General features: G+C 42.1%; 1 protein-coding gene across 1 annotated transcript in view; it reads left to right on the forward strand.

The window, feature by feature from the left end:
* The window catches only part of Adcy8 (adenylate cyclase 8), a 216,771-nt gene that overhangs the window by 147,561 nt on the left and 55,851 nt on the right, over positions 1–13,359 (forward strand). Inside the window, 2 exon segments of the mRNA XM_051159596.1 lie at positions 3,859–3,959; positions 12,818–13,019. Coding sequence (XP_051015553.1) covers positions 3,859–3,959; positions 12,818–13,019 — 303 coding nt within the window.

Genomic DNA, 13,359 nt, shown 5'->3' on the forward strand with positions numbered 1-13,359 from the left:
AATTCTGTCTATAATGATGATACAGAAAGATAGGATTGAGAAGATTTCATCCCAGAGGTCACTGACCCAGGCCTTCATGTTAAAGCATCACTGTCTGCAACCAGGGCCTTCTGGGCAAAGAACATAGGAGAGATATGTTGTCTTGGTTTCACCATGGCTTATGCAATGGTCAGTTTAATAGCCTAGCAAGGATGCCACCACTTACAGTTTTATAGATGGGAAATAGTGTGTCTTCCTGTCTTATACATCTGACACAGTTCATCACGGACACAAGTCACCGTGTTTCTTTCTAAGTCGTCAAAACATGAAAAGATGGGCCCTCACTCTAGCATCAGGTTGCTTAGAAGCAGTGAGGTAGTACAAGGTTCCTCAGATGGTAACTTGTAAAATTGTAGCTACCAATGATTGGACTAGAAATGAGAAAAGAGACGATATTGCGAAATCTAAATTTCATGACAAATTAGACTCGTGCTTTGTTGTGGTTACTCCACTTGCCCTCACCATGGAATATGAGTTACAAGCATAACAGTAATAGAGGTCAAGGTACTTATTTCTCTGATGCAGAATCAACAGTTTGTCCCAAATGAGAGGCTTCTTAAATTTAACAAGATATTAATGTAGACTAATGAAAGATGTGTGAGAATAACCTCTTTCTTAAAGCTAGTTTTATCCAAAGATAAAATGAAATTTTAAAAATTTATCCTATAACCAAAAGTGTCTAGGGCTGAGATAAAGCTTATTTCTGAGCAATACTACTGAGAGATGATGGTGTTGGTAACAGTTGAGCAAAGGCAATAAACACAACCCACTCCGTTTATGAGATTATCATATTGCTCACAACTGGATACAAAGTGCATAGTTCAGCTTTGAGGAGTTAGCTGCCCGATTGCTTTCCCTGGCAGCGTCCTCTCCACCATGTGTGGGATGGAGGAGTGCGGTCAGCTCTCTTGTTCTGTATTGGAGATGGAGAATCCTGACGAGTGGGATGTTTTCCTTCCTCCTCACTGAAGTATGTTTTTCAGGGCTGTCTCAAGGACCGAGCCAAAGGAGGTGAGAGGCACTGCCCATCACATCTACAGCTAGCTTCTCTGACCATCCCTCTGCAGATGGGGAGTCTGGAATGGACTTTGCTTCCACGTGACCATGTAACCACACTTGGATTTCTCAGGTCACTTCTGAGGGATCTAGAACCCATTTGCCCTCATGTCTCTGACTTATTCTAGTGACACCATTTCAGGAGACTTCAGGGCCAACATCCCCAGACCCATGTGAGTGACTCTCTTCTAGATAAGAAGAGTGAGAAAAAGGAAGCCTAGTAGATATGCCCCAAGTACCATAGCTAGGAAGTTTAGAGGCTGAGATTCAAAGGCATGTATGTAGCTGTGTTCTGGGTTATGCCATGCTCACAACTGAAATATAGAAAGATTAGTATGGTCAGATGAGGACCTAAGAGATGAGACAAAGAATTCTAGTTTGGTAAGGTGGAAACATATAACAAACTTGATATAGCCATTCACCCAAGTATTCAGACCCTCACAAGTCAAAATACAGCTCAGTGAATCAGCGCCCAGCCTCAATACTGTAACATCCTGAGCCAATTAGGGATTTTCTTTTCATATGCCCTCTCTCCTCCTTTTTCAAAGCCACAATGCATTCCACTCTGAAACCCAGTACTCTATGTTCTATTGACATCAGTGGCACAGATATTTCTTTTGGTGGCTGTGCAAGGAGCTGAAATTCAAACATGAAAGTGATAGGATGTTTCAGCACTGCAAACCTTACATGTCCCATTTGGCAGAAAAGATAAGTGAAGTTCAAAGAAATCAGTTTTATTCATAGAGAAATACTGTTAGAGCTGGAGACAAAGTTAAGTCTCCCTTCTTTATTTCACCAGCTTGCTATTTGGATAAAATGACAAGCATAAAACTTTCTGAAGCTTTAGTTAAGAACAATGATGAGTATGCAATTGCTTAAATGTCATCACTAAGAAACTTTCCTGAAGGAATTCACGGGGACTGTTTAGCATCTATAAGGAGAAAGAGTCTCCCCATGAGAAAAGGCCAGTGAGTGAGAAGGATCCCTAGATAAGAGTAAACGCTTAAACTACAGCACTGGAGCATTTAAGAAGATAGTGTCTGTGATATAGGATGCCCTACACAGCCTTAAAGACAGAAAACCTGCTTCCCTGACAAAGCTGAGGTGGCCACCCGACAGTAATCAGCAGACATTTGTTAACAGATAGGGTATTTTACAGAAAGGATTCTAGAACTAGAAAAGTGATGGCCTATGGTTCAAGAGGTTGGGATGCTGATGAAAATGATGATGATGGTAATAATGATAAAAATGAAGGATTAAGTTCTCTGAGGATTGAGGGTGATGTTTGTAAAATCCCAACACTGGATCTATATAATCAAATTGGTTATCTGTGAACCAATAAAAAATTAAGTTGTGTGCAACCAGATATCATAAGGAAGTCATACATTTATCTCCCTTTGGATTATGTTTTATAATTAACTCAATTTTGTCCTGTGTGGATCATTCAGATTGTCCCTGGTCCTGGCCAGCAGTATTGGTAATTATTAATAACATGGATTTTCTGAAGTTTTATCAGGAGGAGTGTGGCTCATGGTGATTCTTTGGGATTTCTGATTCCCCAGGTTGCTCACCAGCTACTGGTTAACCTCAGAACTTTAGCCATAACTCTGAGCAGGAAATTCCAGTCTACAATCTAGACCACACCCAGAAATCAACAACAGTTTGAAAATCCTGTAACTGTTATTTCAAACTATTAGTCCAATACTTTATTGGACTGATCCTGTCATTTCATTGACCTGACTCAAACATTATTATTTATTGTCAGCAAAAAGCCAAGAAGTTGTGAGAGAGACACTGACTGGCTACCTGGGTAAAGTGACTCTAAAATTCAAACCAAGGATGACAAAGTTGCAGTGCCAGATTTAGTTTTGTGCCTCCTTCCTCATCCCAAAATAAGTCAGTCTGTGTTTTGTGTGATCTACGGCAGCAAGTCACTAGACTTTTATGACAGTAAGGCAAAATGTGAGACTTGTAGATGCCTGATTCTGATGCCTTTCACAGCTTTTTAAGTGCTCTGTGCCTCTTTCTAAAAACACTATTATACAACTTAGTGATTCCACAATGGTCTGGGAGATGAAGCAGGAGTGAGGCAAGTACAAATCTCAAAACTTTGAGGAGCTTTTAGGCCAACAATGAAATTACTGAGTACTCTGGGTAATCAAACACTGTTACTACCACCCCAGGGCTGCCTAGAATGGATAGCAGAAGGCTGTCCAGCATATTGGTCTACCAACCTTGATTTGTGTTCAGTAAGACAAGATGCTACAGCACTGTGAGACCTCGTTGGCAGCTTTAAACTCTTAAAATTCTGTGATGTGATTCTCCATGGCTCTTATTTAAAAGAAGATAGAAAGATTTCCTGGTAAAAATATTTGCCCGTGTCCCCACACCTAACAAGAAAACTTCAGACAGTCCATGTGAGCTTGATCTTCAGCATACATGGCAAGGGCTCATCTGCTCTGCTACGTGACAGCAGCTCATGGGGCATGGGCGGGATAAGCCCATAAACCCTTGCAGGCCCTTTCCTGGGGAAGGGGTTATTAATTCCTGGGGTTTCCGAGGAATCTTTGTAAATGGGATGAAGATACCGCCCTGTGAAGATTTTAGATGATACAGCCTCCTAGGAATTCTTTCAAAAAGATATTGCATTGTTGTTGCTTCATGGTGTTTTCCTTTAACCTCACACTGATGGAACTTATCTCCTCCTCCAAAATCTTAGCTCTGCTACAGAGTAATTGGTTCTACTTTTTTTTTTAATTACAGTATTCTCAAATGAGGGATGAAGTATTCAAGTCAAACTTGGTCTGTGCATTTATTGTTCTTCTGTTTATCACTGCAATCCAAAGTTTGCTTCCTTCTTCAAGGTACGTATGAAAAGACTAAGATAGCAGCTGAAAATGCCTCTGTGAGGTGATGGGCCCTCACCATCAAGATGACTTGTTTAAAGTTCAGAGTTTAATCTGACTGGGTCCAGAACCTAAACCCAGATGCTCAACAATTCTGAGTCTATTCATACTGCTTTCCTACATATAATAATACTTATCACTCTGCCTAAGCAAAAATCTTCCCCAAGGTTGATAAAATAATATCCTAACCTGGAATAGCCTGTATCCCTTTTGAACATGAATGCAGAAAGCAATGAATTACAAGGGTCTCAATCACTTGTTCACTTGTCCACATAAGTCCTTCATAGTCATATCTTCACTTCGCGGTCAACAACCTTGAAAGTCAACACTATAAACACACGTTGGCTGGTCACTTACAAACACTTTACATATAATCACTCAAAAACCCCTGTGACTAGCTCACAATGCAGCTCCTAGAGAGAGAAATAGAGGATGGTAAACAGGACACTGAGTGAGAGAAGGAGGGTAGGAAGAATCGGAAGTGCTGACCTGACCATTTTCAGTGAGATTTATAGACTGTGTTGTACTGCACATCTCACTTCTTTTATACTTAAGTTTCTTCATCTTTAGAACGGAGATAATGAGGGGCTAGAGAGACTGCTTAGTGGGTAAGAACATATACTGCTTTTGCAGAGAACTCAAGGTTGGCTTCCAGCGCCTATGCGTGCACACACACACACACACACACACACACACACACACAATTAAAAACAGAATAGACATTTTAAGGATGTTTTCAAGAATGAGGATGATAGTACCCTCTTCTCTGGAAGGCCACAGGTAAATCAATCATGTCAATTTGCGTCCATTCAGGCTCCATGTTCTTCCCTAGCCAATATATGTGTCTACTGAGAGAGCTAAGAGTCCTGACCTCTCAGAGTTACTTCAGTATCAAACATGAGATCGCACTCACCAACTCTTTGCAGATTCTGAAGTGTCATACAAACGCCATCTTTGGGTATGACCTGAGGATCTGAACCCTATTGAACCCCAAGCTGCTCTGGGCTGTTCACTCCATGACACTGATCTCTGCCTCTCCAGCAAACATCACCTGGCACCACCACTCCAGTCTGTATTCTAAATGCAGACTTCAGAGAATAACTAGAGCTTAATAGCTAGAGAGGACTCAGAGCTGTTTGCGAATCCCTTGTCATTCTCTGTGAGACGCGATTTCAGAAAGGAAAGGTTTCCTTGCCTCCTCATGTACAGCAACAATGCAAAAGCAAATTCAGGACCCCTGGATGCCTGAATGGCTCTCTAATTAGATGAAATGGGCAGTTTGATGCTGTAATGTTTATGCAAACACTGAGGGCATGCTGCAAAGACTTTCAGAGGAATTTTACATGTGGCACCGGCACCCAGCTGGGAAAGGCTGTCTTTGCACATGTATTTAAATACCTTTAAGATCCTGAACTTCACCATGAAGAGAAATATAATGTGTCTGATGTCTGCTTTTATTACTCTATTTAACCTTGAAGACTCCCTTAAAGTGTAAGGCCAAAACCTGTGCCTTTGTAGGCTTTTTTTTTTTTTTTTCTCTTGCTGTTCTTTTTTTTTTCTTTTATTAATTTATTCATATTACATCTCGATTGTTAGCCCTTCCCCTGTTTCCTCCCATTCTTCCCTCCCTCCCACTTCCCCCCTCCTCCCCTCCCCTATGTCTGTGATTGACGGAGACCTCCTCCCCCTATTTCTGCTCTTAGAATATCCAGTCTCTTTTTGTTAACTTGCTATCCTTCCTCTGAGTGCCACCAGGCCTCCCCATCCAGGGGACATGGTCAGAAAAGGGGCACCAGAGTTCATGTGAGAGTCAGATCTCACTCTCCACTCAACGGTGGAGAATATCATGTTCGTCGGCTAGGTCCTGGTAGCGGTTCGAAGCTTACTGCCTATATTCTCCTTGGCTGGTGCCTTAGTTTGAGGAGGACTCCAGGGCCCAGATCTGCCTGTTATAAAGTTCTTATTGTAGGTTTCCAGGACCCTGTGGGTCCTACTATTTCCCCATTCTTCCATGCTACTCTCGCCTAGAGTCTCAATAGGATGTCTTCTCTTCTGACCCACTTTTTTGGTAAGTAGTTTTTCATGGTACGTATCCCTTGGACTAGAGTTTTGATATAAGTGAGTATATACCGTTTGTCTCTTTTTGCTTCTAGGTGAACTCACTTATTATGATAATTTCTAGATCAATTCATTTGTCCACAAATTTCGGGAATTCCTTGTTTTTAATAGCTGAGTAGTATTCCATCGTGTAAATGTACCACAGTTTCTTAGTCCATTCTTCTACTGAGGGACACTTAGGCTGTTTCCATGTTCTGGCTATTATGTATAAAGCAGCTATGAACATGGTTGAGCATATGTCCCTGTTGTGTGGTAGGGCATTTTCTGGGTATATTCCAAGGAGTGGGATAGCTGGGTCTTGAGGAAGCCCTATTCCCATTTTTCTGAGAAAGCACCAGGTAGCTTTCCTCAGTGGTTGTACTAGTTTGCATTCCCACCAGCAATTCATATGGGGAAATAAAAAACCCAGAATAGCAAAAACAATCCTATACAATAAAAGATCCTCCGGAGGAATCTTTATACCTGATCTCAAGCTGTACTACAGAGCAAACAGCATGGTACCGGCAAAGCAATAGGCTGGTGGATCAATGGGATCGAATTGAAGACCCAGAGATGAATCCACCCACTTTTGCTCACTTGATTTTTGACAAAGAAGCCAAATCTACTCAATGGAAAAATGATAGCATCTTCAACAAATGGTGCTGGTCTAACTGGATATCTACATGTAGAAAAATGCAATTAGACCCTTATTTGTCACCATGCACAAAACTCAGGTCCAAGTGAATTAAAGACCTCAACTTAAAACCAGAGACATTAATTCAGTTAGAGGAAAAAGTGGGGAAGAGCATGGGACACATAGGCACAGGAAACAACTTCCTGAACAGTACACCAACAGCCCAGGCCTTAATGTCAACAATTAATAAATGGGACCTCATGAGGCTGAGAAGCTTCTGTAACGCAGGAGACACTGTCAGTAGAACAAAGCGACAGCCTACAGACTGGGAAAAGATCTTCACCAACCCTTCATCTGACAAAGGTTTAATATCCAAAATATATAAAGAACTCAAGAAATTATACACCACAAAACCAAACAACCCAATTGCAAAATGGGGCTTGGATCTTAACAGAGAATTCTCAACAGAGGAATATCAAATGGCCGAGAAACACTTAAAGAAATGCTCATCCTCGTTAGTCATCAGAGAAATGCAAATCAAAACGACACTGAGATTCCATCTTACACCCATCAGAATGGCTAAGATCAAAAACTCAAATGACATCACATGTTGGCGAGGATGTGGAGAAAGAGGAACACTCCTTTGTGGGCTTTTAAATAATGCTCAGAGGAAATTAGACAATTACTCGGTGTCTGAGAGCTATAGGGTCCATTTTGGAACTACAAGTTCAAACGTAGGAGGTTTTTGTCTTATCCCTTAGCTACTCTCACCATCTTTCACATCATTTCCTCTTCCTCAGCAAATCCATAAGAATGCCACTTAGCACTGTGGCACATTTAGGTGATTGTCCGCGAAAACTCTTTCCTGTAATCAATCTTCAATGTATTCTCCTGATCTCCTGCTCCCTAAAGACACTGTGCAAAAATGCAACGGTGAAATGTATCACAAAGCATTGGTTTTATAGATTTCCAAGCTAAAGACTATGCAAATCTGTGGTGACAGCTGGGATAGATAAAGCCAGAAACCATATGGTCTCCATGTTTGTTCTTCTGAATCTTTACCTGCCCTGAGAACTGTCTTCAAATTCCAGTGTGAGACCTCTCCTCTGATGCTGGGAAACACAAGTTTAAGACATGACCACCAACATGAAAGGGGGAACATCAGCGTGTCCCTTCTCTGGGGAGAACATGGAAAACATGCCATGCTTGGAGACATGGGTGATAGTCCTTTTTCCAGTATTGGCTGTTGAAGATAGCAAGGACATCCACTGTCTAAACAGAAAGCCCAAGTCAATAACTGTTCACTGAATACCTGCACTCTCATATGTGTGTCTTGAGACATGGAAGAACCTGAAGCAAAGCTGAATCCTACAGGATGAATAAGTATGCCCCATTAAGGTCCCCACAGAAGCAGTTGGAGTATAGGCACGCACAGAATTATACAGCCCAGACTCAAAGCCAAGAGCCATCCTTCTGGTCCCTGTATATAAAGATGTAAAGACATCCAGGAGATCTTCGGGTTATCACCTAAGACTGAAGATTTCCTGGGCATCTGTAAAACTTGTTCTTCCCAGTTTATTTCTTCCTCACCCTTGGATAAAGGACATGCTTAATCTCAGAAGCTTCTTCATGTCACCAAGACACACCAGCTGAGCAACTGGCTTCTTCTTCTCTTGTGGAGCTTCCGGAAAAAGTGCTCCACCTGTGTTATTCATATGTCTTTGCTAAGTGCCAGTGAGCAGTGTGGCCTTCCCATGGAGTGTTTCTTCAACCCAGTGGTGGAGGAGTCCCATCTGTCTAGACCTCTCAAGAAACTCACTGCTCCATAGGCTCATTGTTTCTATCTAGATGCCCACAGAAATTCCTTGGGAAAGTGGTCTATAAAATGAAAAGTGCAATTTAAAAAATTCTGAAAATAATAGCTAAGGCTGTGAGACTATCATTTTCTAGCCTTCCTATTACTTAACCATGTAAAATTGTATGCAGCTCAACAAGCATGAAAAATATTCTACAGAGATTGTTGGATCTCGCCCTTTGGAAATTAGTATATAGAAATACTGGGCCCCAAGAAAGTAGAAATGCCCCAGGATTCTCAAGCTGGAAGAGAGACAGTATAAATCCTGGGCCAGAGAAGAAGTCTCCCAGACCACCTTACTGTAGAGACAATGATGAGCAGCTTACATACACTTACCTCTGACCCTCACTTAAACCTCAGCCTTACTTTAAGACTCCACAGACAGACGTAGGCAAGGAATGGGAGTCAGTATCTCTCTTCCCGATGTGGCCACATGGAATAAACCTTCGTTTTCTGACTTTCATTGTTAATGTGGCAGTATTGATTGGCTTATGGAGAAAGAGTGGCTTATTAGAACATAGAATATAACCCCAAGTCAAGTAAGAAAAGAGGCTGACATCTCTGGTTACTCTGTCTCTGTAAAGTTCTTTTCCTTCCACCTGCAAACACCATGGCCAGTGTATCTGATAGCATTCCTTCAAGTCCTTTAGATTCCTTCTTATTTTTTTCAAGCCTACTATATTCTTTATAGACTGGTCTCCAGCCTTACCACTCTCTGATGTGCATGTGATGTGCATGTTCTCGTTGCCAGATCTTCAGCCACGCCCTGTTCACTCCAGGTCCAGAAGTCCATAACTATGCCCACTACTGTCTCTACAGTACCTAACTGTGTCCAACATAGTTGCAAACAAATGCCAAGTCTTTACCTTTCCCCTAATCACTTCATTTGCTATACAATGATAAAAGCAAAAGCATCTCATATCTCTACATATGTCCCTCCACACACCCACACAGTGTTCCCTAGATTGTCCCCACCACTGTCCCTGAACCTTACTTCCCTGTATCCCTCCACTGCTGAGTCCTGTCTCAACTGTACACATCTTCTTCTAAACAAGTCTTCAGTTGTCTTTCAAGTCCACATGTCTGACTAGGACCTTCCCTGGTGTGAAAGCTGACGCCTATAGGGAAAAACCTCCTAACACACAGCAACTTCTGTCCAGCTTTGCAGCTGTGGTTCTAAGCTGGCTGGTTTTTGTATCAACTTGACACATGCTAGACACATTTGTGAGATAGGAACCACATTTGAGAAAATGCCTCCAGAAGATCTGGCTGTAGGCAAGCATATAGGGCATTTTCTTACTTAGGGATTAATGGGGGAGGGCCCATCGACTGTGAGTAGCACCATCCCTAGCCTGGTAGCCCTGAGTTCTATAAGAAAGCAAGCTGATAAAAAAAAAAAAAGTATGATGAGAAAGCCAGTAAGCAGCATCCCTGCATGGCCTCTGCATCAGCTCCTGCCTCCAGGTTCCTGCCCTGTTTGAATTCCTGCCCTGACTTCCTCCAATGATGGACTGTGATGTGGAAGTATAAACCAAATGAAGCATTTCTTTCGCAACTTGCTTTTGGTCACGGTGTTTTATGACAGCAATAGTAACCCTGACTAAAACAGGACATTAGCAAACTCCACATACACTGCCAGCTCTTATTCTTCTGCTACGATGATGACAGTCTCCCTTATGCCTACACTACAAAAAAACTCTTTATCCTGCACAGACAACTCCAAGGGTTATCTCCTTCTTGAAGACTTCCTGGATTACCTTTCTTGCTTTCCCACTGATAGGTGTTTATGATTTGTAATAGATCACAGCCTATCATATTTTTTGTCATTTTAATATCCATATTCTCTATGTTACAGTCCCTTAGATGGTATGAAAGATATGTTTCTGGTCCTAGTATCTTGATGGCTACTCTATGCATGAGAAGAAAGTGTGTGTGTGTGTGTGTGTGTGTGTGTGTGTGTGTGTGTGTGTACACAAAAAGAATTACTAAAAACATAAGTATATCCCTCTCCAAAGAGATTTGACTAGCAGTACAATGGTGTGGGGTTGAAGACTTTAGGTTCTAGGTTCAACAGTCATCAGCTGAATTACACATGAAAAACTCCATTCCTTTGAGTTTTAAACCCTTGCCTGGAAAGGGGGAAACCTCTTGGTTTCTTTTGAGGAATGGAAATTAGATATCATAGAAAATGTCCCTGTAGTGATAGCACATAGACAAAAGGAAGGTAAGAGATAGTGTCGTAAGCACAGATGTACAAAGCACTAGCATACAGGAGATGTTAAAACATATAATTTTAGTAGGAGACAGAAATTCCCTGGCCACTTCGAGAAAAGCACCTTTTAGCAATTTGCAACAAATTGCTGGCTAAGAAGTAAGAAAACAAGAGATGCCACCGAAGATCACAAACAGTCCTAGACCGGAGGACAAGGGATCAAGCTCCAAGGACAAGAGTAGACATTCTTTTTTGGTTTTTTTTTTTTATACTTTTTATTTATTTATTTATTTATTTATTTATTTATTTTTATTAATTTATTCTTGTTACATCTCAATGTTTATCCCATCCCTTGTATCCTCCCATTCCTCCCCCCGCCCATTTTCCCATTATTCCCCTCCCCTATGACTGTTCCTGAGGGGGATTACCTCCCCCTATATATTCTCATAGAGTATCAAGTCTCTTCTTGGCTACCTGCTGTCCTTCCTCTGAATGCCACCAGGTCTCCCCCTCCAGGGGACATGGTCAAATGTGAGGCACCAGAGTACGTGAGAAAGTCATATCACACTCTCCACTCAACTGTGGAGAATATTCTGACCATTGGCTAGATCTGGGAAGGGGTTTAAAGTTTACCTCCTATATTGTCCTTGGCTGGTGCCTTAGTTTGAGCGGGACCCCTGGGCCCAAATCTGCCTATCATATTGTTCTACTTGTAGATTTCTAGGACCCTCTGTATCCTTTTATTTTGCTATTCTCCCATGCGTCTCTCATTTAGAGTCCCAATAGGGTGCCTTCCCTTCTGTCCCAGTTTCCTGGTAAGTGAGTAGACATTCTTGGTAATGAATTGATTGATAAGAAAAGAAAGTGGTCAAAGACGCTTCCAAAGACAGACTATTACTAATAGATTCCTGTTTATGGCAACATCTGACACCCTGTGGAGATTTGCAATAGACACAGGCTTCCATGGGACAAAGTTCTCATGAGGTCTTGAAGTCTAGAATATAAACTTACAAGGAATGTTAATGCCTTAACAGTGAATATTTACTCTTGCCCTAAACTATAGCCCCTATAGATCAAATGGCATATAATATATTCCATGCACCCACTGAATCCTGAGTCAATTTATGAGTAGGAGCACAGACTGAGAGAGAAAGAGTCATAAAATCCACCATGAAAGGAGAAAGGATGTAGTGGGCATCTCCCACAGCCAGAGTAATGGCTGATGAAAAGCAATGGTGTAATGCCTTAGCAGCAGATGGCCTATAAAAAGGGGCTGGGAGCTCAGTGGGTAAAGTAATTATCATACAGGTGTGAGTGAGGACTTGCTGTTCTTATCCCCAACACCTAACAAATGCCAGGTAGGAGTGGCAGAATACTGTAATTCTAGCAATCAGGAGGCAGAAGGAGAGGTAGGGCATTCCCAGAGCAACTTGGCCACTTGGAATACGTAGTAGATAGGCAAGTTATGGGTTCAAGTGACAAGTTTCCCAATATATAGGAAGAAAATAATCAAGAAAGACATCTGATGTCAGCCTCTGCCCTCTACACACACATCCAGATGTGTACAAACACATACCACACATTTGCACCTACAAACGTGAACAAACATACAAAGTTCATGCACACTACACACTACACACACACACACACACACACACACACACACACACACATTCACACCAGAAAGAAAGAGGGGGAAGAAAGGAGGGAGGGAAAAGGGGAGGAAGAAAGGAAGGGAAGAAGGGAGGAAGAAGGGAAGGGAAGGAAAAGGGAGGGGAGGGGAGGAGAGGAGAGGGGAGGAGAAAGGGGAGGAGAGGAAAGGAGAGGAGAAGAGAAAAGAAGGAAAGAAAAGAAAAAAGGTGAAAAATAAGGGGAGAAAGAGCCAGAGAAACAAATGTTTCTTACAGAGGAACTGCACACAGGGTGGGGAAGGAAGAACATGAACAAGGTTGCCAGGGCTGTTGGGTAGGGATTGGGTGACCTGTGCCCACATGACCTACATTCTATGTTTCCTGCAGGCTGATGCCCATGACCATCCAGTTCTCCATTCTGATCATGCTGCACTCCGCCCTGGTACTCATCACCACAGCAGAGGACTATAAGTGTCTGCCCCTCATCCTCCGCAAAACCTGCTGTTGGATTAATGAAACCTATCTGGCTCGGAATGTCATCATCTTCGCTTCCATCTTAATTAATTTCCTGGGAGCCGTCCTAAATATTGTAAGCATCCTCCAAGCCCCTCAGTCCTGTGGTATCTAGTGTAGGGTCCAGAATTAGAAGCTTTTAAAATGCAGCAGTGTCTTGCATTCCCCTTCCTTGCTGCCTTATCTTTATGTGCCAGTCAACCCCAAGCTCAGGGACAGAGAGAAAAATAATAGGCCCCTGTCAGAACTGTGTGTTTTACTGTGGGTAATCTATCTTTAACCAACCAGGGGAGGTTACCCAAAGGGCCTTCATTAGCCTTCAATTTCCGTACTGTTAGTGAGCAATAAATTATAATGGTAAACAAAAGTTATCATTTAAGCTGGGTATGGAGGTGCATGTCTTTAATTCCAACATT

The sequence above is a fragment of the Acomys russatus genome, chromosome 17 (assembly GCF_903995435.1).
Source record: "Acomys russatus chromosome 17, mAcoRus1.1, whole genome shotgun sequence".
NCBI classification, from domain to species: domain Eukaryota; kingdom Metazoa; phylum Chordata; class Mammalia; order Rodentia; family Muridae; genus Acomys; species Acomys russatus.